General features: G+C 44.7%; 1 protein-coding gene across 1 annotated transcript in view; it reads left to right on the top strand.

Annotated features, from left to right (window-relative positions):
* Nucleotides 1-1153: 1153 nt before the first annotated feature.
* KLHL6 (kelch like family member 6) overlaps nucleotides 1154-27176 on the top strand; it is a 54694-nt gene continuing 28671 nt past the window's right edge. Inside the window, exons 1-2 of the mRNA XM_070583239.1 lie at nucleotides 1154-1545; nucleotides 21587-21752. Of these exons, the coding sequence (XP_070439340.1) occupies nucleotides 1253-1545; nucleotides 21587-21752 (459 nt within the window). The 5' untranslated portion in view covers nucleotides 1154-1252. The remainder of the gene's footprint in view (nucleotides 1546-21586; nucleotides 21753-27176) is intronic.

Below are 27176 nucleotides of genomic sequence, written 5' to 3'. Positions count from 1 at the left end.
TGGGACTCCTGGAGACGGCTCAATCACCACTGACCAGGACAGGGAAAGAACTGGAACTCCTTTTGATCAGGAGTGGGAAGTGCTCCCCACTGCTAGAAGGTGAACGAGAGCAGGAGCGAAACAGTGGAGGCCACTTTGGGGAGGCGCTGGGACTGGTGCGGCCGTGGCAGGCAAGCCCTGCAGTTCTCTCGGTGGGAGTCTCAGCCATTAGGGCCGACATGATACTACAGCTCTGATAGCCTGATGGTGGTGGAGGAAACACAAGCTTTGGAGCCACACAGAACTAGGCCCTGTCACTCACTTGAGCAGAGCTTTTGTTGCCTTAGCTGTAAAATGAGGAAAGTACTCCATTGGGTCTAAGGATTAAAAAACATTAACTCTTGTAAATTTCCTAGGCTATAGTGGGAGTTTAATAACAAAAGATAGTTACAACTATTTAATGGAGACTTGCAGAGGTAGCGAAAATACTTCATGATCCACCACTAGATGCATGATCAACAGATGCTGGGTGAGACCAGGCCAATTTGAGACTTGCTAGGGCAATCCAGCGTTGACCTATCCTGATTGGTTTTCTAAGACAGAAGACTCTGAGGATGGCGTTTCTGGAGACCATTTCTTTTCTGCCTATAGAGTCATATCTGAAACAACAGACATTTTTTGGGGAGGGTAGGGAACAGCAATGTTTGCCATGACACTGTTTTCCCTTGAGCGGGGAGGAAGATAAAGACAGAAGATGTGTAGTGCTAATAGAAATGAGAATGCCAGAGATAAGCAGGTTTTCCAAGGTTCCCGAGGGACTGGGAAGAGGCTCGTCGTGGAGTCTCAGACTCCTGGGAGGAGGGAGGGGGAGGATTGTAGACTGCCCCCTGCCCGTCTCATCATCGACACCTTGGGTTATAGAAGCACCAGGAGAACAAATGTAATAACCAGAACCAGAGGCTTCCTGCTCACGGATATGAGGGGCGAGATGGACCAAAATAACCACACAGCACTAACAGGAGACTCAGAAGCCACCCCTTCTCTCCCGGAGTCCCTTCCTACATATCCCTTCTAAGTAATTTTTAACCTTGTGATGATTCACAGAAAGAAGAAGAATAGAAGTTACTGGTGTTTGTAGTAACAGGATGAGAAAGTGCGAGACTTCCTGTTATGTGTGTGTGACAGCTGGTGATAAGTGGAGGGCCCTGCACAGGAAATCCGCTCAGCTTCTGCAATGTGACCTGCCTGAAACTTGGGCACTCCTTCAGTCTGGATGTTGATGGCAGGACAAAGGGGCACCTGGACCATGAGCGATGTGGTAGAGAAGAGTTTGGAAGGGCCTCTGGCACCTTCTACAGATGAGCCCTCCCAGAAAAGGGGAGAGCTGGTAGAAATCTTAAATGGGGATAAGGTAAAATTTGACGACACGGGACTCTCCTTAATTCTGCAGAATGGCCTGGAGACCCTCCGTGTGGAAAACTCTCTGACAGATGTCATCTTGTGTGTGGACATTCAGGAATTCTCCTGCCACCGCGTGGTGCTTGCCGCGGCCAGCAACTATTTCAGGTCAGCATGCCTAGGTCCAGCGTCAAATTGGGTGCAAGTTGTAAGGAAAATCTGTATTGCTGTGAGAGCCCAATTTAACTAGTTAGCTGTTGCATTTACGGCTTGTAAGTCTGTTTAAGTTTTTGTGTCTATTCAAGACACAAGAAAGGAAACTATTAAACCTTAGATTTTAGGATTTAAAGCCATATTAAAAGAGAGATTGGCACCGTTTAGAGGCAATGTTTATATATTGTGTTATTTAAATATAATATTATTATATTTAATTATTCTGTATATGTGTTAAATATTCTGTATATGTGTCCTTATTCCAGAGGATGGAAAATTACTTAAGTCACAGGGACTTTTCCCTCTTGGTCTGACTAGTGTGTTGGAAACATGATGTTGTCCTTGTTCATCAGTAGAGGTAGAGAAAAGGGTGTGGCCCCTTTTTTGGAGCTATCAAATGACTTGCTGAAAATTAGGGGCTTCTGTTTGTGGCAGGGGGTGGATGAAAAGGGAAAGCAGTTAAAATGTGCTTTAGAAGAGAGTGAATCCTAGTTACAACAAACTCAGAGACCTGGATTCCATTGCACTCTGCTCCTTCTTAATCATGGGACTTTAGGCAAGTCACAATGCTCTGAGTCTCTGTTTTGTCATCTGTAAAATGGAGACAATGATGGTCATTTCTCAGAAGTGTTGTAATAATTAAATATGAGAGGGAAAAGAGTCTCATACAGTGCCTAGCATATAGAAGACACTCACCAGGTCTTTGTTGAAATCTTCACCTTATTCTGCTTGGTTCAGCTGAGAGCCATTTGTTGAGTGTTTACCGTGAGCAAATGCCTGGATTAGGAATGTGAGAGATTCAGGAACCCAGTGAATATGGCTGGATCCAGAGTTCCCCAGATTGGTGTAGACACGGGGGGAACCAGTCTCCAAGAGAAATGTGGACGAACAAGGTATTTGGGAAACTTGAAAAAGAAATACCCTTATAATTCTTCTTAACGAGATTCTTCTTAACTCTTGGTTCTGAGGAAATGAAAAACTACCTATGTAAATAGCATGGATGGCATTTTTTTTTCTTCACTTTTTTGAGATGGTTAGGGGAAAATCTTTCTTTGGAATTCAAAGAGCAGGGTCAGCGGGCTGTTGTGAGAATGATTAGATCCCACTTGTAGACAAGGCGAGGGATATCTGGGTTCCTGGGAAGTAGCGGGTGCTACGTGCCAGCCAGACATAGTTATCTGATTTTATTTCTGCAGTAGCACGATGAAGGTGGCTGATGTCCCCTTTCACAGATGAGGAAGTGGAAACGACATTACATATCTAGTCACTGCTGAAGCCGCGATTGGGTACATTTTAGAAATCCTTGTTTTCACTGCAATACAAACTGCCACTAAATTTGGGACTTCATTCTACAGGAAGCACATAAAAGATAAGGCATAGGCACAGCCATAAAGATGGATTGGCATAGATAAACACATTCCTTACTCCACCTCTATTGATCGCATGCTTTCACGTTGATCACAACCCCTTTCAGAAGTGAAGGAAAGTGAATTTAGCTCAATGTCCTGAGTACTCACTGTTAGCTTCTTTCTTTCTGTTTTGAATTACTGGAAAACTGCTCCCATACAATGTTTCCTCTGTTAGCGATTTTGTTAGTGGCTCAGCCTGGCTATGGAACTGGACTGCTGGTGGTGTGCTCTCTAGTACATTACTGGTTTCTCTGGTCCTCGGGTTTCTTGTCCTAACCGAAGATGTGTGGGCTCAGGTCCTTCTGACTCTGCTGATGTAGGATACTGAGGGAAAGCGTCTGCCAGTTGTCAGAGGAGGCTGTGGCCATGAGAAGCTGGAGGCGCCCACGCGGTGCATGTGTCTGCCTGTGGATAAAGCGTCTCTTCCCAAACGGCCTGGTCATGAAGGGAAATTCCTTCTATTCTTTTCTTCAAAGCAGTGACTTCTGATTCTTATCTTGGTATTTCCAAGACGACTTTCCTCCTATCAGGAACACAGTCCTGGAGACAGGATTCTTTTTTCCGCTACTACTACTACTAATAACTTCTGTTGTTGAGCACTTATTATAGTGGGCCAGGCCCTGTGCCACCTCATACACTATCCCACAGCAACCCTTCCAGGTAGGGATGTTTATCCTCATTTACAGATTAGGAACTAAAGTTAATAAAGTGACCAAGTGGGATTTGAACTTAGGACAGGCACAAAGTCAGACGTTGCCTCACTGCCTGTCTTGCTTTGTTTCTAAGATTTTGAAAGGGGGTGAGAACCAAGTTCCCCTTATGTTCAGACTTAGGAAGAGCAGAGAGTCTGCTGTCTGAGAGGCTTCCGAACAGTGCTCTGCACCTTGGAGGGCCTGGAAGCTGGTTGGACAATTATGCAGGTTTTTTTTCTTTATTCATTGAGAACATAAATATTTTCCATCGTTTATTTAACAAGTCCCCTATTGAGAGACGTTTGCATTGTTTCTGATATTTTGCCATTACAAACAATATTGTAGTGAATAACCTTACACATATATCGTTTCATATGCATGCAGGAGTGTCTCGGGGGGCATTTCTGGAAGAGGGTTTGGTCAGTCAAAGAGAATGCATTTGAAGTTTTACTGGATATTGCCAGATTCTCCTTGATAGGGGTTCAATCGTTCTGCACCCCTCACAACCTTAACAAAAAGAGATGGCATCAAACTTTTGAATTTTTCCCAATCTGATAGATGAGAAATGGTATCTCAATTTAGCTTTAATTTGCATTTCTCTTATTTTTAATAAGGTTAGACATCTTTTCACATGTTTAAAGGTCATCTGCATTTCTTTTTCTGTGAACTATCTCTTCATAGCCTTTCAAATTTTCACGTATATATATATATGTGTATATATGTATAATATTTTTTTTTGAGGAAGATTAGCCCTGAGCTAACATCTGCTGCCAATCCTCCTCTTTTTGCTGAGGAAGACTGGCCCTGAGCTAACACCCGTGCCCATCTTCCTCTACTTTGTATGTGGGAAGCCTGCCACAGCATGGCTTGACAAGCGGTGTGTAGGTCCGCACCTGGGATCCGATCTGGTGAACCCTGGGCCGCTGAAGCAGAGTGTGTGAACTTGATCATTGCACCACCGGTCTGGCCCTTTCATGTATATTTTTTTAAATTAAAACTCATTTTTATCAAAGTACTATATGCAGATAGTTAACAGAGTCAAATTTCTTTTAAAGGCTTATAATGAAAAACAAAAATTCCTCTTCACCTCCTCCACCCTTCAGTCTTGTTCACCAGAAGCCACCATTTCTGACATTCAGCTGTTTCTTCTGGTTTTATATTTATATTTCTACAATATATGCTTAAACTGCTCTTTCTTGCTTTCTCAATGTTAGATATCATTTATTGATTTCCTAGTATGTCTGATAAGGACTTAGTACTTATACCTAACTCTCCCACCATACGTTTCCCTTCCCTGTGATCTCTCAATATAATGTTATCACATTTGTTTGATAAATTTGTATTAAGAGTTTACATTATGTCCATGAAAATATTATTTCCTGTTGAGCCAAATTGTGTGATATGATTATGTTTCCTTTCTTATAAATCTTTTTGTCTTTCCTGAAGTTAATAATTCACTTTTTCCATTCGCTTCATTTTCAGGGTATCTTTTGCTCACAGCCTCTCACGTTGATCTTTCATGTGGTCCAATGCATCACAGAATCTATCCGTTCCATTTTCCCCCAGACTCTTCCTTCCTTCCTTCCATCATCCAGTACATGTTCTCTGACCTGCTGCCCAGCTATTGTCTAGTTGCGTGTGTAACCATGGTAGCCGTAAACAGGGGCCATATTAGTAACTCAGACAATGTAGTTCCCTTTGGGGCCTATTTAAAAGTCTTGAGTGGAATGAGGAAGTTGGGAAAATATGTAGAGTTGAGAGTGAGAAAAGGGCAAGGGAAAAGACAGCTTAAAAAGTAGCTCATAACATACGTTAAATGTGAAACAGCCAAATGTCATGGTGTCTGAAAATTCTCATGGCAGGAAAATCAAGGGAAGCATAGATTTAACATTCAGAGTAATGTTTTTAAAACTTTTATAAGATTACTAATAAAGTGGCCATTTGTGTTAGGCTTTTAGACAGGTCCCCAAATCAGTCATTGGAGGGGGTTGTTCCTCCTGCATCTGGAGCCTTGGCTCCTGAAGGATCTCCATCCAACCAGTGGTTCTCGCCATTTGTGGGGGGAGGGAGCTACGCTGCAGAATGTGACACACTCCGTAAGTGATGTTCACCTGGGAGGGCGACTATGTTGTGATTCCCAGGGTTGGCAGAGGCAGGAGAACAGTGGTGCTGTGGTGGGGGGGGGGCGGGGGGAGGGCGGGGGCGTGGCCGTCAGGCTTCTCGCAGTCCTAACTGATGACCAGTCTTGCTACAAGAATATGAAAGCTTCCAGGCTGAGGCTGAGTCAACAACTAGGTCCTTTTTGCTGCTGATGCCCCACATCCTTGCCTGGACCTTAACCCCTGCCTTGTACCTTAGTACCTTAGTCTGTGGGGCTGTTGCCTGAGGCTATGATGAGCGGGCTTTGACCGCTAGCTACAAAATTCAAGCACAGGCTGGGAATGGGAATGGTATTATCACAATTTATTAATCATTATTATATATTAACCAATTACTGGATGGCAGAAAGTGGGCTGAGAAGCTACTTTTAGGCCATGTTTAGATGCTGTAATCCTTTGCTTTTTCTCCATAATGATGTAAGATGTCTAAAAAGGAGCCAGCAAGTGCAGGTGACAGAAGAAGTGCAAAGGAAAACAAGAACGAGTTAAGGCCATGTGGGTCTGGATTAAAAATCTGGCTAATGGCAAAAGCATTGAGCATTGCTGCTATCACAGTGGGTACGCCTGGTGAACTCAAGTGCACTGACGATTGTACTTCTAGCATCGGGTCCTGTAATTAATACCTTTAATGTCGTTCATTTGGCACAATCAATATGCTGGTTAATATTTAAGTGCTATAGGTCTATAATCCCTTATCTGCAATTCCAAAATCCCTAAAGTGCTGATAAAGGAAAAATTTTTTTTATTTGATGGACAAATCTGTGACTTGACGGGCACTGCTCCGGTGGAGACCTCTGCTCTGAACTGAGGGGAGGCTACTGGAGTCTTTATTTATTCCATTCAGGACAACTATTCATACATTCACTGCTGAAGCGCTAATGTGCTGGATTAAGGAGAGCTGGCGGTGCTATGCAATAGTCAAGATGTGGTAATTTCCAACCAATTCTTAATGTCAAAGCACAGCCGGCTGCAAGATTTTGGGATAAGGGATTATGGGACTTTCTGATAAAGTTAGTTTTCATTTTGGTGTTATTCTTCTGCCTTTTTTCATATGCATATTTTTACATACTTGTAAACTTAGTTTACATACAGTTTTGCTTTGCATCTTGTTTTCATTATAATCTTTCCTCCAGTGTGCTCCCAAGTTTTCAAAACTATGATTTATTTATTTAGTTACCATTTTTAATGGATGCATAATATGAAAATCATCCTCTCATTGTGGATATCGGTTGCTTCCTATATTTTGTTTTTATAAATGATGTGGTAATAAATATCTTTGTACTAGTATTTTTTGCAGTTTGGAATATGAAATGGTCCACGTTTTTGGAGTATTTACTTCATGCTACAAACTTTGCTGGACTCTTTTTCACTTCATTTAGTCCTCACAACGATATGAGCAGTTAGATAACAATAGGAGGATGGCAGTGTCTCCATTTCACCCTCGAGAGAACTCACTTTGATGGGAAGAATGGTTTCCCCACTGGGATCCAAACTGAAAACACATCTCTCCACTGGGCAGGAATGTGGTTGTCAGGACTTGTGCTGTGCGAGACCATTAACTCCCCTTCCCGGCCGTGCACTAGTGTGGGCTACATGAGCTGGAAATGAGGGGAAAATGTGAAAGTTATTGCCTCTGGGTGCATGTACACATGCGCACACACAGAGGCAGTTACCATGAGAACATTCAGTCCAATTTGTCTGTCTGGGGCCTGAGCTGACAGATCCCTGTAGTGGCAAAGACCCAGCATGCCTCAGGGCACCAGTCTGGGTCAAAACATTAAATAAGAAATAAGGAGGCAGGTCGGGGTGTGAGGTGAAGAGATAGTTCCTGAAGCCTCAAGAACCCATAGGACATCATTGGGGCTGCGACCAATAACTGCTTGGTATAGTGGAAAGAAGTCAGTTCTGGTAGTCTTGTGGTTAAGATTCGGCACCCTCACCACGGTGGCCAGGGTTTGTTTCCCAGTCAGGGAACCATATCACCTGTCTGTTGGTTGTCACACTGTGGTGGCTGCGTGTTGCTGTGATGCTGAAAGCTATGCCACTGGTATTTCAAATACTAGCAGTGTCACCCATGATGGACAGGTCTCAGTGGAACTTCCAGACTAAGACAGACTAGGAAGAAGGACCTGGCCACCCACTTCTGAAAAAATTGGCCAACAAAACCCTATAAATAGCAGAGGAGTATTGTCTGATAGAGGGTCAGTCAGTGCAAAAGAGACCATGCAGGGTTCTGCTCCGCTGTACATGGTGGTACTTCCAACAAATAGTGGAAAGAACACTGATCTTAAAGTCCTGGCACTGGGATTTGAGTCCAGACCCTGCCACTTATTGGCCGTATAAATCCTGGAGGATTGCTTGGCCTCTCTGAGGCTTGATGCCATTATCTACAACACAGTGAGGCTAATGATTTGTGTCTGCCTCTTTTTCTGAAAAACAAATAGTAAAATGGATTCATTTATGAATTTATTTGCCTAAACATTTTATGCATGGTAAGAAGTCAGATTTCTTAGTTCCAAGGAATAGAAATCAACTGGCTTTTTTGAAAAGAGGAGGATTATGTAGGTATCTCACAGAAACCCCCGGAGGGCTAGAGTACTAAACTCAGAAAACAGACAGGAGCAAGGGAGGCCAGGCAGTGGCCAGGACTGCAGCCCAAAGGCACCTAGAACCCGAGTAGGGAGGTCCCCTGCTGCTGCAGGATCCTGGAGGCCAAGGCTAGCACAGCTGTGGCCACTGGCACTGCTGCCATTGTTGTCTCCGGAAACTGGAGGCTGCTGCTGCTTCTGCTGCCTCCACCAGAACGGGTTCTCCCCTGTCCCTGCTTCTTTGCATCACCAGCTTCCAGTTCAGAGCTCGGCGTTGGTTTATCTGATTGGTCAAGCCTGAGTTACACATGTTAGTGTGTTAGTTGTGACAGAAGCTGGGAAAGTTAACTTCAGGCCTTTGAAGCTCCTGGATAGAGAAGTGGCTTTTGCTGCACATTGCGTCCCATTCAGAGGGAGAATTTGCCACACTTGGGGAGAGTTTCAGATGCTGGGCAACCAAAAACGGACAAGGATCCTTTATATGCAGCTACTATGTGCCAGGCCTGCACTGGGTGCAGAATAGGGGTTAAAGTATCATGAAAATTATACGAGTGTTAGGGAATTCCATGACTCTTGTTACATAAGCATCAGAGCTAAGGACCCTGAGGTCCCAGCAGGAAAGAGGACAATTATTTTCATTTTTACTCCTCTCCCTCCAAACTGTGAGTAGCCTGGGTACCCCTTGCAGGAGTGTGTGCCCTGAAGGCATTACCCATCATGTATGGACTAGAAACAGGTTGGAAGTGTGAGCTATAAGAGGGTTCTTGGAACGATGGCAATGGCTGGCATTCAGCAGACATTCTGTAAATGTTTGACATGAATAAATACTTGACATTCCTCCCGCAAATTCAATCACTGATTAAGTAGCATCCTGGGCAGAGCAGGAAGTCCTCACAGAGGCGGGAGGCTATTGCACAACTTTGAAAAGGGAAGATGATGGTCACCATAGGAAAAATTGGAAAGAACAGTGAAGAAATTCAAAATGCTTCAGATTGTTGTGGATTCACAGGTCCCTCATGTGGCCATCTGGACACAGATGTGCTATGCCCGCATGGCGATCCTGCAGGTCTTTTTCCAGATTGGAAGGTGCTGGGCTGGGGTTGCTGCCCCAGGGAAGAAGAACAATTGGGTCCTTTGAATTTTCAGTAAAATTTCATTTCTGTCATTTCCACCCCTGGTGTCTAGGGCATGTGGATCTTCTTTCAATCAAGAAGAGAAAAATTATTCTTATCCAGTTTTGAATAATGTTCCAGGCAGCTCTCAACTAAAACACAACAGAGAAATACTTTCATCACTCACATCTCAAGTTCTGAGCTTTATCTGTGCATCAGGTGCACACATATGCAACTGCCCCTGCATGAAGATGCCTTTCAGAAGTAGATTCTCATATAGCAAATGCCAAACAGGCCATGAGAAGAGCTGGCTATGTGCAGAACATCTGTGTCTTTGGTAAAGCTGCCCTGGAACTCGCCATCCATCATGTTGCTCAATGTTCCTATATTAGTCAGCAATCTTTTGGTTGCAAGGGATAGGAACTCAAGTCAAATCAGTGTAGGCAAAAGAGGAAGGTATTCGGCCACACAACGGAATCATAGGAAGGGCCAGGATGCAGCAGAGGCCGGGAGGAAGGGGAACCAGGGCCTTGAGTGCAGTCAGAGCGCTGTCTCTCCACCCTCACTGGGCTTCTCTCTCAGGTGGGATTTCTTAGATGCACTGCTCCCTCGTGGTGGGGAGTTTACCTGTTGGCAACTCTGAGACTCACTTCTCCCAGCTTTGGTTCCAGAGAGAAACTGAGGGGCTAGCTTCAGTCTGAAAAGCACCCAGGAAAGATTCTGATTGGCCCAGCTTCATTCAATTACCCAATCCCAGACCAATCACTGTGTCAGGAAGTAGGGCACAACGATCAGCTCAGCTTTGCTTAGGAGTCCACTGTTGGCCAAAGAGGTGAAGGGTGTGTGCGTGTGTGTGTGTGTGTGTGTGTATGTGTGTGTGAGAGAGAGAGAGGAAGACAGAGAGTGGGAGAGAGAGAGAGAGGGAGAGAGAGAGAAAGAGAGGGAGAAAGAGAGAGAGATTGGTAAAAAGGTAAAAAAGCTTCCATTTGGACCATATGATTTGAGTGGGACCTGAATGGGGAGAAGAGCATTTTCCAGAAGTGAGAGGCGCTGGACGTCAAGGACATTTCGGTGGTGGGGGGAAACTAGGGGAGGGCAACTGCCCAGTGAATAATTCCTGGAAGGTGGGGTTAGTAGATACAGCACACAACAAAATAGGACAAAGAGAATGGAGATTAGGAAATTTAGGAAAATTCTCAGGTGACTGGCAGTATCCTTAAAGCTCAGGATGGCAGGTTGGGTTGGCAGGAGATGTCTGTCTCATTTGCAGATGAACCTGGAGACGGAGGGGGAGAGAATTCTTGGTAATCGCTATGAAAACCTGCACTCTTCCCACCCTTCAGGCCTTTAATTACAGAACTCTAGATCATATCTCTCTTGAGGTGCAAATATCTGCGGTGGAGGGGTGCAAAATATTAAGCTTTCACTACTGTACTGTTGAGTGGGTTTAGTGCAATTCCATCCATCTATTCATTCATGTCTTCATTCAATTGACACAAATTTATCAAATGCCTACTTTGTGCCAGGCCCGGGGTATACAAAGATAAATGAGTTATGGTTCCTGCTTGACCTCAAAATCACAATCAGTTAGAGGAGAAAAACAAGTAAATCAATGTTTACAGTACAGGCTGATAAGTGCTATTATGAAACTCTGCACAGGGGGCTGTGGGAGCTTAGCGAAGGGGCATTAAATCAGAATGGAGAAATCAGAGAAGGCTTCCTGGAAGAGGTGATATCTGAGCACAGTTCTGAAGGCTGAGTAGGCATTGGCCAGAAGGGACAAAGTGAGGAGGAGCACGGGGGTAACATTCTGGGCAAAAGGAAACACATCTGGGAAGGTTTCATGCAGCGTAAGTATGGGAACCACAGATAGAAGAGTAAGGTTGGAGTAAAGGATGTGTCTGGGCTGATAAGGCTGAGAGATGGGCAGAGGCAGATGGTGAAAGCTTTTGTTGGGCTAGGATGAAGAATTTGAAATGTGTCTTATAGGTAGGTGGTGGGAAGCCACGGAATGGTTTTTAAGCAGGAAAGTGATCCGAGATCTCTGTTAACATAGCCCTTTGGCTGTGGTGTGGAGGCCCCGTTGTTCTAGGGAGACCCTCAGGGGGCTGCAGAAATTACAAGGAGAGGAGAGGAGGGTCGGAATTAAGGCCAAGGCCCCAAGGAGGGGGCCCCGCCTGGTGAGAAGGGGAGGAAGAAAGCGAGGCTGGGGGCCTGTAGCAAACCACATGGACTGCTCCTTTTTGCTGAGGGCCGTGCTGAGCTTCAAGACTGGAAAGAGAAAGAGAAGGTGGTGTAACTTTATAAATCCTTCACCATAAATATAAATGCCATCCCATTTTATTGTATTTTATTTTTTTTTAAAGATTTAAATTTTTTTTTTCCTTTTTTCTCCCCAAAGCCCCCCAACGCACAGTTGTATATATTTTAGTTTTGGGTCCTTCTAGTTGTGGTACGTGGGACGTCCCCTCAGCGTGGCCTGATAAGTGGTGCCATGTCTGTGCCCAGGATCCGAACCGGCAAAACCCTGGGCCGCCGAAGCAGAGTGCACAAACTTAACTACTCGGCCACGGGTCCAGCCCTATTTTATTTTACTTCTAAGATTGGCACCTGAGCTAACAACTGTTGCCAACCTTTTTTTATTTCTTCTCCCCAAAGCCCCCTGGTACATAGTTGTATATTCTAGTCGTAGGTCCTTCTGGTTGTGCTATGTACAACGCCGCCTCAGCATGGCCTGATGAGCGGTGCCATGTCTGCGCCCAGGATCCGAACCAGCGAAACACTGGGCCGCTGAAGCGGAGCATGAGAACTTAACCCCTCGGCGACAGGGCCAGCCCTGCCATCCCATTTTAGAGCAAAGCCCAGAAGTAAAACAAGTAATTCCAAAGGAACTCAAGTTCTGTCCTAGCCAGAGCAATCAGATAACAAAAAGAAATAAAAGGGATCCAAATCGGAAAGGAAGAAGTGAAACTGTCACTATTTGCAGATGACACGATTTTATATGTAGAAACTCCTAAAGAGTCCACCAAAAAATTTTTAGAAATATTAAATGAATGCAGTAAAGTTGCAGGATACAAAATCAACATACAAAAATCAAGTTCTGGGGCCCAGCCTGTTGGCCAAATGGTTAAAGTTCTGTGTGCTCTGCCTTGGTGGCCCCAGGTTCATGGGTTCAGATCCTGGGCGCAGACCTACTCCACTTACCAGCCATGCTGTGGTGGCATCCCACTTACAAACAAAGGGAGGAAGATTGGCACAGATGTTAGCTCAGGACAATCTTCCTCAGCAAAAATAAATAAAAATCAAGTTCTGAACTTGCATTTTTTGAACACCTTGAAGGAGATAGAGCCATTAGCAAAATCTGTTCCCCTCTCTTATCTACATCCCTGATGGGGACCACTGCTGGCTTTTAGGGTAGCTTCATATGAATTCTAAAAAGCTCTGTCTGAGAATACCAATTAGAAATAGGTGCCCTTTTCTCTGGGGACCATTGCAGTCCACAGGGCTTGGCGAGTGTAGCCGGGGCTTGATTTCAGCCCTCTCCGGCCCCAGTCTAGGCAGCCCTGAGTATAGCTCAACCTGTGGTAGGTCCTCCGTCACCTCCTGCTTTAAAACCCCTCTTCATCCCTGGCTGGGGGATCTCCTGTGTCCCTCCCCTTTCCCTCTGGATTCTGCGTCATAAGAGCCCAGGCAACTGGCCCAGCAGTCCAGATTCCTCTGTGGCAGCGGTGGAGGGAGAAGTCTGGAACCCGTATATGATTGTCTTTGCCCTGTCACCACAGGGATAACTTCGATGACTGGAGAAGCCTCAGCACTGGAATACCCTGGGCTGAGGATCGGGACCAGTGCCAGTTCACATGTTTCTAAGTGGTCAGAATCAGGGAATGCTCAGAAAAATCTCTAAGCAGAGGCTGATCCTTGACTTCTGGATGATGTCATGGAGGTCATAAGGAAGCCAGCCTGAGGTCCTGGGGGGGTTGGGATGTAAAATGTTTGGAAAAAGAGGTGATCAGGAGTTTCCAGGGCAACAGCCTGGCCAGGATGTGGCAGTGGACAATAAGCACAAATGCTGACCCCGCTCCTGGCAATGGGAAGTGAGAATCAGAGCAGACTTCATTGAAGACAGTTGTGAGGGAAACGGTGTTTTATTAGGGGAAGCCAGGTTTCATCTCCAGCAAGGAGGTGGAAGGCGTGCAAAAGCACATTAAGGTGAACAACCAGCACTAGGCTTTGTAATGTAAAATCTCAGGTAGGAGGGCTTAGGGCAGACATCAGAGCCTGGGGTTCCAATGTGGAGAGTCACTAGATAATGCTATGCTCCACATGCATTTTTCACTCCAGGTTCACTCAATCTTGGAGCTCTTTGTTTTTTATTCTCATGGCAGTCAGAGGAGAAATGTGGGTTTGGAGAGAGCCAGGCAGAGTGGGCAAATCCACTTGGGCTACAGGACCAAGTACAGGACTGCATGGTATGTGTAGCTTCCTTCCCATCCATCCACCCATCCATGCATCCACCCACCCATCCATCCACCCATCCATGCATCCACCCACCCATCCATCCACCCATCCATGCATCCACCCATCCATCCATCCACCCATCCATGCATCCACCCACCCATCCATGCATCCACCCACCCATCCATCCACCCATCCATTCATCCACCCACCCATCCATCCACCCACCCATCCATCCACCCATCCATGCATCCACCCATCCATCCATCCACCCATCCATTCATCCACCCACCCATCCATGCATCCATCCATCCATCCAACAAATATTAAGTGTCTACTGAGGGCCAGTAAATAAGAAGTGAGAAAGAAATAAAATCCCACCCTTGCCTCTCAGATCCTTGTGAATCTAATAGAGGAGAAGACACATTAAAAATAGGCCCTACAGAGCATGCACAGAGAGGCCTGTCTGGAGCCCAAGGGTCTTGACGTAAACAGAGGCACATGACGGTAATGGCCAGTCACTGGGTGTAGCTGCATCATGGAATGGGGAGGCAGGTGCACAGAGCAGAGTGTGAAGGGCCTTGTATGGCAATGTTGAGAGTACTTTAGCATTTCTTTTTCTGAGCACTTTTTATACAATTTTCTTTAGCATTTGGGCCCATTCGTTATTCAGGTTTTCTCTTGTCCAATCGTTTCAGCCAGGACTCTGCACTGCAAATGGCAGATACTCTGTTCAAACTGGTTCAAGCATATATAAAAAAGAATTTGTTTGCTCACAGAATTTAGAAGTCCCAGGTTATTGGTTTCAGGCCTAGTTGGATCCTTGTGCTCGAATAATGTTACCAGGACTCAGTTTCTCTGTCTGTCTCTTGTCTCTACTTTTCTCTATATTGATTTCTCTCTTCACACATGGAGGCAAGATTTCCAGCAGCTCTGAACTTTTATTTCTCCCAGCTCAGCAATCTCAGTGGGAAGAGAGCTTCTCTTTCCAGGTAATTCTAGAGAAAGTTCTGGAATTGGCTTCGACTGAACTGGCTTCTTCCTGTGCCCATCCGTGAACCAATCACTGTGCCTTGGGAGACACAGTATGTGACTCGGACCATCCTCACCGCTGGTCTGGGAGGTGGGGCTAGCTCCATCCCAAACTCCCAGACTGATCTTGGAGGAGGGATAGTTTCCCAAAGGAAAATCTGGGTACTCCTACTAAAAAGATTAGGAACAATGTTGGACAGGCAAAACAAGATTATATCTTTGTGGCTGAATCATTGCTGAATCCTGGCCACAGGCATCTGCTGTGATTGATGCTTTATCCTGCCTGGTCTTGCAGGACAGAACAAGCCCTTCTTTCTGTCTTAAATTTGGATGCGCTGAGTTACATGGCATGCCGAGGACTCAGCAATGGTCCACCGGGGCTAGGAGAGACTCTGGTTTATGGGAACATGGCTGAAGTTCTGTTCCCCACAGGGTACATACGCAGTGTCCTTGAGAAGAGGAGAACTTGGGCAAGGAGTTGGCAGAAGGCAGTTCTTTCGGGGTCTGATGATGTTTAGAGTCAGGCAGGGGCAGCTCTGGGGTTCCAGCTCCTCTATTAGTTTGGAGCAAAGACAGCCAGCAGCTGGGGCTTCAGGAAGCTGACTTCAGGCCCTGGAGAAAGACGGCAGAGTGCTGTTAGTCATGTCTCTGGAGGTGAAAGAAAGAAGGCCATGAACCCCCAAATCCTTCTCTGAAGGTACCCCTTCAGGTGTGTGACATTTACATGTGCACAGCAGGTGAGAACAGAGAATTGCCCCCTGTTTATTATTAATAGAGCTTTGGTACCACATCCTGTTTCAGAACTCCTTGTTCTAATGAACTGTGTTACTTGAATATAAGCTGAAGGGGTCCCTTCTACCCAGCTAAGCTAGAGAAAGACTTAAGAGCCCAAGACAAGGCCTGCTTCTATCTGAACCTTCCTGGGCCTCTGTCCTCCACGGCCACCCCCAATTTGGGACATAGTCTTAGGCTTCATGGAATTCTAGGAGGGCTGGATCTCAGAAGATGAAAAGGCAAATCTACAAGGCGGGGAGGACTTTCAAGGACACGCCTGTCCCAGGACCATGGCCAGTTGTTTCCATGACCTGGAACTTTGTTCAATCTCGTCCTTCTCAGAGTGAGCCAGGGAGGCTTGTATTGGAAGTGAGGTGACCTCTCTCTAGGGCATTTGTTCTTAAACTTTGATTTGCAGAAGAATTATGAGTGGGGACTGGGGGAGCCTAATACAATTCATATTCCCAGCCCTATGGCCAGAGATTTTGATTCAGTACGTCTAGGGTGGGAGGGATTGAGGATTCTGCATTCTTACAAACACCCCAGGAATTCTGATGCAGGTGGTCCAGGGGACATACTCTGAGACCCACTAGCCTTGAGGCTGGAGTGTCTGCATGCCAGGGATGTGGGCAGGACTCCAGTGTTGGGATGGGGTCTACACGGCAGGGCATAAGGGACAACTTGAGGTCAGAAATGGGGCTGAGTCAAAAGTTTATGTCCTTCCCTTGGTTAGGAAATGATGGCAGGTGGAAGGGTTGGTGCCTTCAGCTTAGAGGTACTGGGGACCATAGAGAGTGATATCAGCTCATGCTGTGTCACCCTTGCATCTGCCAACTCCCTGCTTTCTTTGCAGTGCAAACCCCTTTGATCGTCCACATTGGGTTTCTATCTAAATAATCCTTTCTTAACCGTAGTGTTCATTAAGCAGCACATGATTATTAATTAAAAAAAAATTTTAACCAATTGTATACACATCAACATTTATATTCTTAAGTAGAATTTAACTCAGTTAACCAATATTGGAGCCATTCCAACCCAGAATATCTCACTGATGCAGAAGAGTTAGTTCCTGGTGTGAATGGGATGGTGAAGGGATTAGAGGAAGAAGAGAGCAAGGGGCATGGGTGAAGTCAGTCCAGGAATGAGATAGTGGAGGTGGTGGAGTGGGTATTGTTTATAGAACTGTGATTGGGATTAGAGGTGCAGGAGGCTGGGAGTTCAGAGGCAGGCATAGAGGTCTGGGGAAGGGGTGAGCCATAGTGGTGTTGGGCTGGGTGAAAAATTCTGAGTTGGCAATGTTTAAGACCTGCAGGAGCACGTGGAACTCATCAGAGGTGTAAGTAGAATGTTCTAGTATGGGTGTGTCACATCAGAAATACACAGGCTTCAAAAGAGCCCCTCAAAGTGCAAGGCATTGAATTAGACAATTTACATACCTCTCTCATTTAATATTAAAACATTGCTCCATTCGATTTCCCGTTTTCATTGGAATACTTGAGATCACACAGATTCAATAAAATTCATCTTTCAATAATCTTAAAATCCCATTCTAGGTGAAGTAGCATTTCTAAATTTCACCTTGGTGGGACTCTGGTGATATGTTGCTCAATTGTATGAAACTTCATTTGACCCCATCATCACTGCCCATCCTCTCCTGCTAAATGTCTTGTTTCCTATATATTCATGGACTTGACATTCATGTGGGTGACATTCACTTTACCTTGTGAGATGACTGTAGATCTGGGTGACCCCAACACCACAGCTCAGGATCGATGCTCTAGAGCTGTGCTGTCCAATAGAATAGCCACTAGCTACACGTGGTTACTGGGCATTTGAATTATGGCCGGTCTAAACTGAGATGTGCTTTAAGTATGAAATATACATGAGGGATTATGAAGACTTGATATGAAAAAAAGAATGTAAATCATCTCAAGAATTTAAAAATATTTATTACATGTTGAAATAATAATATTTGAGGTGTATTGGGTTAGATAAAAGATACCAAAATTAACTTTATCCCTTTCTTTTTACTTTTAAAAAATCTGGTTACTAAAAAATTTAAAATTACACATCTGGCTTGCATTATATTTCACTCGGGCAGCACTGCTCTAGAGACTCAAACAAAGTGGGGTTTAGCAAGTGAGACTGTCACCTCCTTCCAGGATGACAGGCTGAGCTGGGAAGGAATTGTGTGGTGGCTGCGATGGCAGGGCTCTGCATAGAACCAGGAGGCAGCAAGGTGGTCCTACATGACATCACTTTAGAAGGTGCGTGATTCTGCAGACGGCTCTGTGCCCCTCAGGCTAAGAGGATTTATGGCTGAAGAAAGTGGCTTATAAATCTGTCATCTGCCCAAATGACATCATTGTGCCTCCGGTTCCAGGTTGGGATTTAGTAACTTTGCGGAACTCACATTCACTCTTTCTTTCTTGCTGTCCTATTCTTGTGAGAAGACAAAGGCCAGTTGAGGGAAGAGAGAAGCAGGGGTGGGGGGTGGGGGGATGACACAGAGGGACACCTGAAGGAGAAGTTCTTATTGGCTAAAAGAAAAGGTTCAAAAAGTCAGCTGGTCAAGTGATTTCTCTCTCTGGGAGTCTTCCATGTTTGCTTCTGGGAAACCACAAGCATTACCTTTATTTTGCGGATTAGGAAATGGGGGAAAGAAACTGATGAGTGATTTCCAGACATGAATAGGAGGTGTGGGAAAGAGAGGAGGGGCAGGATTTAGGGGTGTAATCCCTTCTGTGTTGAGATGGAAGTCCCAGTTTTGGGAAGTACATTCTGTCACTAGGGCTCCACCCTGGGACCTTCCCATTTCAATGACTTGGCTGGGAGAAAGTGGCTCTCTAAGGCTTCTGTTCTTGTGTCTACAGTTCAGAAGGTCCAGTGACGAATGGAGAAATTGCCCAGCAGTGTGGTCACTACCTCAGTTAGTACAGTTTCTGGGAAGAGGCTTTGGCATTGTCATGAGCCTCCCAGCTCTGCTTGGGTGCAGTTAATGCTTGACTCCAAAGGCATCTGTCACCGGCAAACTAAAGTGAAAACACAGCTGTTAAAAATGTTCTTTTTGAGTCTTGTCCCTGCTCATAGACCTTTAATGGCTCCCCCATTGCCAAATGGATTAAAACCTAACTTGCTAGCCTGCCTCCAGTGCCCTTCACAATCAGCACCCAAGTCTCTGTCTTATCTGTCCAGACTTATCCTTCACCATCCTCTCTCACATCCCCTCAGCTACAGCCAAAGCGCGTGTCTGCCAGATCCTCTACATGCCCCACACTCTTGCATCTACTTGCCATGTTTATTGCCGAGAAGTCCTAGCTACAGTCTTTACGTATCAACATCTTCCTTCTCCGTGAGCAGCCCTCCCCGGCCTCCACAGCACTTTATACGTCTTTTATGGTCCTTGTAGACTGTTACGTGTGCATATGTGTCCTGCTAGATTGTGAACTACTCGGGGCTGGGGGAGATAGAGACTGCCTGTATTAGTCAGCTCAGGCTGCCATAACGAAATACCATAGACTGGTGGCTTCAAGAACAGACAGTTATTTTCTCACAGTTTTAGAGGCGGAAAGTCCAAGACCAGGTGCCTGTATGGTTGGTTTCTGAGGAGGACTCTCTCCCTGGCTGGTAGCCGGCCACTGTGTGCTCACATGGCAGAGAGACAGAGAAAGAGAGTGAGTTTTGGTGTCTCTTCCTCTTCTTATAAGGACACCAATCCCATTGGATTAGGACCCACCCTTATGACCACGTTAACCTTAATTACCTCCTGAAAGCCCTGTCTACAGAAACCAGTCACATTGGCGGTTAGGGCTTCAGCATGTGAATTTTTAAAGGGACACAATTAAGTCCAGAGACTGTCTAATATTTAAATCCTTTCCAGCCCTATCCTAACTAGAGTGGGCGCTCAGAAACGCATGGGGAATGCAAAGAAATGGAATTCCAGATCCTCCAAGGAGTTGTTTTTACTGTGCCGTCCTAGGCTGCAGGACTGCTGAGGTCCCACTGCCACCAGGAGGGCAAGAGAGTGAACAGATTTTTTCAGGAGAGGGACTAAAGGAATTGTCACAGCTCCAGCCATTAAGGATCAGCCTCATGAATTTACTGTCTACGATAAGAATACTGTGAGGCTGCTGTCCAACCCTAAGAGAAATTCCATCTAGTTTTTAGTACTAAGAACAACAGTGATCTTCTGAGCATTTGCTTTTGTTAAAAAAAAAAATATATATGTATATAAAAAAATACATATTGTGAATGATGTAACTGATCAGATGGTCTCTCTTTTGCATTGGCCAAATGTGAGGCCCATTTGTAATGACAGCGCAGTGACGGCCATTGTGATGGGCACTTCTGGCCTCATTATCTTCATGTCCCCAATCACGTTTTTTATCTTCTTTTCCGCCTATTTATAATTTATGCAATCTTGCTATATTTTAGACACATTTTAAGTTTTCAGAATTCCACAGATCTTTTCAGAAACATAGTGGGGCTTAAATGCATTTTAAAAAATAAATAAAGGGGCCAGCCTGGTGGCATAGTGGTTAAGTTCTTCTGCTCTGCTTCAGTGGCCCAGGGTTTGCATGTTTAGATCCTGGGTGCAGATCTACACACTGCTTATCAAGCCATGCTGTGGAGGTGTCCCACATATGAAAGAGAGTAAGATTGGCACATGTGTTAGGTCAGTGACAATCTTCCTCAAGGAAAAGAGGAGGATTGGTGGCGGATTTAGCTCAGGGCCAATCTTCCTCACCAAAATAAATAAATAAATAAATAAAATTGTTCATACATTCCTGAGAGGGATCAACAGTTCAAACACCAAAGTCCAAGAAGTGTGATAAATTCACATATAGGCCTGGCAGGGAGTGGAAAAAAAAAATCTCTATCTCTACTTATGTATTAGTTATTGAACTAATCCTTACAATAAACTTTAAAAATAGCTACTAAAATCCCCATTACAGAGGAAAAAACTGAAGCTCATGGAGATTAAGTAACATGTCTGAGTTGGTGGAGCTGATGTTCAAATCCTGGTCCACCTGATGTCAAAACTAACATCCTTTCCATCCGGTTCCCCTGCTTCCAGGATAAAGGCTAAATGTCCGCAAGTCCAGCCCTGGGGAGGGAGCAGGAAAGGCACAGTCCAGAGGCGAGACGGAGTAATGGCCTTGGGAGGTTCTGTCCTGGGATAAGGGGATTCAAGTCTCCCAACTGCAACTGGGAGCCCATAGGTGGGGGTCCAGCCTCTGGGGTGAGAGGCTGTGGCAGGAGCGACTTGTGTTACTGGAGACATCTGGGCCCCAGCCGGCCAGGCCTGGATGCGGGGCCAGGCTCCAGGACAGAGGAAAGCTGAAGTGAGAACTGAGTCAGAAACCCTGTTTTGGGGTGTTGACAGTTGAGAAAGAAAGTACAGATGAGGTTTGGGGGGTACCACAGTACCCCCAGAAATATCTCCAGCACTTTGAGTTAATAAAGTAGTTCTTTGGGCCAATAAAGTAGTTCCAGATCCCACCAGCTGTGTCAATAGGGCTCCTACTGTCCCTTCAGGTCTGGGACTGCCTTGGGGACCACAGCTGGGCATAGTAGGGCAGGGCATTTCAGTTCAGTAAGCATTGGTCGAATGTCTGAGGTGTGCTGGGTGCTGGAGGAACAGAGAGCAATCATCCCGGGTCCTGACCTTGGGAACCTCACTGCATCATGGGGGCAGACAGGTCTGAAGCGGGTCTGTTTAGGCCTGGAGCCAAGGGTCATGGTAGAACTCACATTCACACGTCTCTTTTCCAGGGCCATGTTCTGCAATGATTTAAAGGAAAAGTATGAGAAGAGGATCATTATCAAAGGGGTCGACGCTGAGACCATGCACGTTCTTTTGGACTACACGTACACCAGCAAGGCGCTGATCACCAAGCAGAACGTCCAGCGGGTCCTGGAAGCTGCTAACCTCTTCCAGGTGCGTGAACAAACAGGTTGTGCACTCTCCTCTGGAGCAGGGGAAAGCAGCGATTCCCAGACACCTGCCTGGACTGGCTCCCAGGCCTGCACCTGGGAGGCACACACTTACCTGGGCCTGTGCTTACTTGAAAGTCAGAAGATGCTTCTTTGGAAATTTCCCAAGTGGTGGTGAGAGGGAACATTGACTCCTTAATGAAATGAAGCGAGGGGAGCTCAGTGCCTAGAAGCTACCCTTTGCTCCTGAGTCCAGGAACAATGACTATAATTTCCTAATTGGAACCAGGGGCTGCAGTCACCACTTCATATACGTAACTTCTAATCCTTACCTCAACATGGGGAGACAGTTACTTTCCTCCACTTTATGAGTGGGGAAAGTAAGGCACATAGAGGATAATTGACAAGGCTATGATTTGAACCCTGGGCTTTCTGGGTCCAGGGGCCACATGCTTGCCACTACACCATGCAGTCTCTTGGGGAGGAGTGTCTAGATTCTTGGGGATGCAGGACCTTGACTGGTCAGCACTTTGTGGTAGGTGTGAAAGAAGGACACTTCACATGAGGGGTATTGCAGAAGATGAGATAGAGAACCCTCAGAATTAATTTCTACTGTTTCCCTTTGACCATGTTTCAATCTGATTATAATAATTATATTTAGCTTCCTATGAGGCTAATAATTAGCCCCATCGATTCTGTCCACTGCATCCACAATGATCACAGGGGTTCTATCCCAAGTTACTATCTTTGCCTAGGTCTAAGATTACACCTTGAACTTGGTTCCATTCAGTTACGACAGAGATTGTCTCACTGAGAATGTTGAGGTTTATGATAAACAGAGTCCAGGGACAGGCCAGCTCACTCCCAGGGACCAGGGACAAGCATCAGATCTTGTCCATGGTTTGGGACTTTGGGAGGTGGCATCCTCTTGGATCATCAGTAGGTCAGCTGTTGAGGGAAACAGAAAACAAAGTCTGGGAAGGTGGGGAATGAGGAGTCCAGAGTCAAGACCATGGGAGGCTGGAGTCTGGGCAGCATCAGTGAAATCCAGCAAGGAAGAGAGAGTGGAAGTTGGGAGGAAAACCAACCATGAAACAGTGCTGATGAATTCCGAGTAATGGGTTTCTGCTGTGTTAGCCAATCTTGCTGTCTCAGTTTCCTCAGGGTGTTTTAAAGATAAAAGCAAGTTATCTCTGGCAGAGCTGGTCAAGCCTTACCTGGTGATGTGTCCAAGTTAGTTACCACCCGCACACCCAGCCTTCACCCTTTGTCTGTCCTTACCTGCTTACACCCTCAGCCTTACTGACGGGCAGGGCAACGCTCTTCATTTTGTGGAGGGAGGGGCTCGGCAACCTCATGCTGGGCAGCCCCATCTCATCCCCTCCCACTGCTGCTCCAACAATCTAACTTCAGGGGAATCCTTCCCATGTCATGGAAATGCCTCTATCTAGTTCAGCTTTTATGCCTTTTCTGAACCTTCTCTTAAAAGGCAAATATCCCCACTCTGCCCCACCTCCCCCAAAAGGGCCAATAACCTTGAGCAGAATCGCCCCATTCGCCATTATTCAATCAAGCCACAGCTGCCATTGATATCTTCATGCTAATCTCCTTTCCTGGGGCCCAGAGAGGGTTGCTGACTTGTCTGAAGACAGACAGGTAACACTGACATAACAGTAATGGCACTTATTCTTTCAAGTATGGTGTCTGACGCCAAAGTAGATGCTCAATGAACACAAGTTTTATTGAGTGTTTAATATGTGCCACGAGTGACAAAGTAGGAGATAGATTTTGTTTTTCAAAATGCAGTTTTTCCCATTTTTAAATTGCAACAACATTATAAACTCATCATACATAAATTAGAACCCATACAAGCAAAAAGAACATAAAAATTATCCACAGTCCCCGACTATTCAGAGAGAACATGGCAGCTTCCTTGGTATATATAATTCCAGGTTCTTTCCTGTGCATTAACTTGTACCGAGGCGGCTAGCAGGGTGCTGGATTTAAAACCCAGCTCCGCCACTTACCAGCTGTGTGACTTTGCACGAGTTTTATCATCCTTTGTGCTACAGTTTCCTTTTCAGTAAAATGGGGAGAATAATAGGGCCTATTTCATAGAGTCGTAATATTTGTAAAGTGTTTAGAACAGTGCTTGGTACATCATGAATGCTACATACATGTTTGTAATATTATGACCTACTACATACATGTTTTAGAAGAATGGACTCCTATTGGACACACTGTTTTGAGTCTGTTTATCCTACCTGTATTGTACTGTAGTCACCTTTTCACGTCATCTGTTGATGATTGTAATGGCACTTATAATGGCTGAATGGAACTCAATGGTATAATAATTTAGTGAATCAATCTCTATTGCTGAAAGTTTAGATTGTTTTCATCTACTTGACTATTTAAAACTTGCTGTCATAGACATCCTTTTACTTTTATTTCATACGGATGATATGAATATCCTAATAGAAATGAAATGAACTAAGGATGTGAACAGGTAATTTACAAAAAAAAAGAAGATCAAATGGTCAACAAATATTTTTTAAATGCCAAACTTCACTAGTAATCCAAAAGGCAAATTAAGTCCACAATAAAATAACATTTTGTCTATTGCTTTGGCCAAGATTATGTATATATAATATAATAGGCAGGTTTGCAAAAGTGAGGCGAAATAGGCACTTTTGTTCATTGCTGGTGGAAGCATAAATGGAAACCTCTTTCTGGAAATCACTTTGGAAATAGACATTAAAAACTTTAAAAATGTACATGCTAAAGAAATAAGTAAGGATGTTCAATGTATTTCATATAAATTGCTTTGTAGAGGGTTAAATTGTGTCCCCCAGAAAGATATATGTCCAAACCCTAACTCCTGGTACCTGTGAGTTGACTGTATCTGGAAATAGAGTCTTTGCTGACGTAACTGAGTTACAGATCTCAAGATGAGATTGTACTGGATTTAGGGTGAGCCCCAAATCCAATGACTGGTGTCCTTATAGGAGAAAGGAGAGGGAGATTTGACACAGAGACCCAAAGAGAAGAAGACCGTGTGAAGACATAGGCAGAGATTGGAGTGGTGCAGCCCCAAACCAAGGAACGCTGAGGGTTTCGGGCAGCCACTGGAAGCTAGGAGACGTGGAAAGACATCTCCCTCAGGTCCTCTAGAAAAAACCAACCCCACCAACAATTTGATTTCAGACCTCTGCTCCCAGGACCGTGCGAGAATAAATTTCTGGTTGGTTTAGCTGCCAAGTTTGTGGTCAATTTGTTACAGTAGCCCTAGGACATTAATTCAAGCTTAAAAAGTAAACCACAGCTAAAAGTCTTAAAACAAAAAGCAGCAACCTCCTGTTCCCACTCTTCTGGAACAATTACTTTCACTTGCTTTTAAATGTTTCTTCTTTTATTTACTTTCATATTTCTAAATGATCTGTGTATATTGCTCTCTCTCTCTCTCTTTTTTTTTTTTTTTTTGAGAAAGATTAGCCCTGAGCTAACATCTGCCACCAAGCCTCCTCTTTTTGCTGAGGAAGATTGGCCCTGAGCTAACATCTGTGGCCATCTTCCTCTATTTTATATGTGGGATGCCTGCCACAGCATGGCTTGACAAGCAGTGTGTAGGTCCCTGCCTGGAATCCAAACTGGCGAACCCTGGGCCACTGAAGTGGAGCAAGGGAACTTAACAACTATGCTACTGGGCTGGCACCTATTGCTATCTCTTGATGCCTCGATTTTAGATCATGTTTTCTCCCTCTGTCCTGCCCTAATCTGAACTGGTTGCTCACGAGGGCTGGTACACAGCTGTTATTCCTGGACTTCCCTTTGCTCTCAACCTTGGAGTTCCTTTGAACTCTTTTCTATGTTGGATTTTCTCTTCCTGGGTCCCATGTCTTCCTCTTTCTTGTATACTCCTATGTTTTAATGGGTCACAACCTTTAACAGCTTACAATGAGAGAATAAATAAGAGAGACATTTTTGGAGACTTAAAGGTCTAGAGATATTTTTGTTTTACTTTCATACTTGATTGACTTTTGGCTGGGTATAAAATTCGAGGTTAAAATAATTTTCTTTCGATATTTTGAAGGCATTGCTCCACATTATTACCTATTACACACATATTCTATAAGAATGGGTTCCTATGGGACACGTTTTTTAATCTGTTTACTTCACCTGTGTTGTGTTGTAATCATTTTTTTCAGTTCGTTGGATCCATTTCTGCAATCCATAATAGCTGCAGGTCTTTTTTCATTCATTGTGTTGGTCCTTTCAATTCGAAGATTCATCTCTTTCAATTCTTGGAAGTTTTCTTGTATTATCTCTTTCATACTTTCTTTCCAACTCTTTTATCTGTTCTCTCCTTTGGAACTATTACTAGTCAGGTGTTGGATCTCCTGGATTTAATTTTATTTTTTCTTCCTTCTCTCTCCTATTGACCATCTCTAGACTTTTTGTTCTACCTTCTAGGAGATTTCCTCAACTTTATCTTTCAACTCTTCTGTGAATTTTAAATTTCTACCACGATATTCTTAGTTTCCAAGAGTCCTTATTGTTTATTTTAATAGATTCCTATTCTTATTTCTTTGAGGCTATTATAATATATTTGAAGTTTTCTTCTGCTCTCTCTCTTTCTTTTGAGTTCCTTTACTCTGCTTATTTGCTTAGGTCTCTGACTTCCATCTTGGAGGATGTGTCAGTTTCCTAGGACTGCTACCATAACTAATTACCACAAACCAGGTGGCCTAAAGCAACAGCAATTTATTCTCTCACAGGTCTGGAGGCCTGAGCTCTAAAATCAAGGTGTCAGCAGGGCCGTACTTCCTCTGGAGGCTCAAGAGGAGAAACTATCCTTTGTCTCTCCTAGTTTCTGGTGGCTGTTGGCATTCCTTTACGTATGCCCTCACCACTTCAACCTCTGACGTCGTGGCCACATTGCCTCCCCCTCTTCTGTGTGTCTTCTCCTCTGTGAGTCTGTGTTTTATGAAGATACATGTGATTGCATTTAGGGCCCACCCAGATAACCTTCTCCCCCCAAGACCCTTAACTTAGTCACATCTTGTGCTGTATACAGTAATAGTCACTCTTTGGCCAGAGAAGCTAGTATTCATAGGTTCTAGAGATTATGATACAGACATATCTTTTTGGAATCCACCATTCAACCATGCAGAGGCTTTCCTCAAATACCCTTTTGATTATTTGATCCTTGGCTGTCCAGTAACATTTTAGACAGAGGCCTTAATACGCTGGTTTGAAGATCAGTGCACATGGAGTGCGACAGGAGGCTAGTAGACTGGAGAGTTTTACCAGGTCTATCAGGTGGCCTGTCAGCTTTTTTACTGGGGATCCTCAAATGTTGGACATTTCCTAGGGTTGTTCAGTTCTCCAGATAAGGAAGTTCAGTCTCTTGCCTGAGGGTTATAAGACA

Source organism: Equus przewalskii, chromosome 18 (genome assembly GCF_037783145.1).
Source record: "Equus przewalskii isolate Varuska chromosome 18, EquPr2, whole genome shotgun sequence".
In the NCBI taxonomy this organism is placed as follows: Eukaryota; Metazoa; Chordata; class Mammalia; order Perissodactyla; family Equidae; genus Equus; species Equus przewalskii.
Note: the sequence above shows the minus strand (reverse complement) of the source record. Positions and strands in the feature narration are given on the sequence as shown.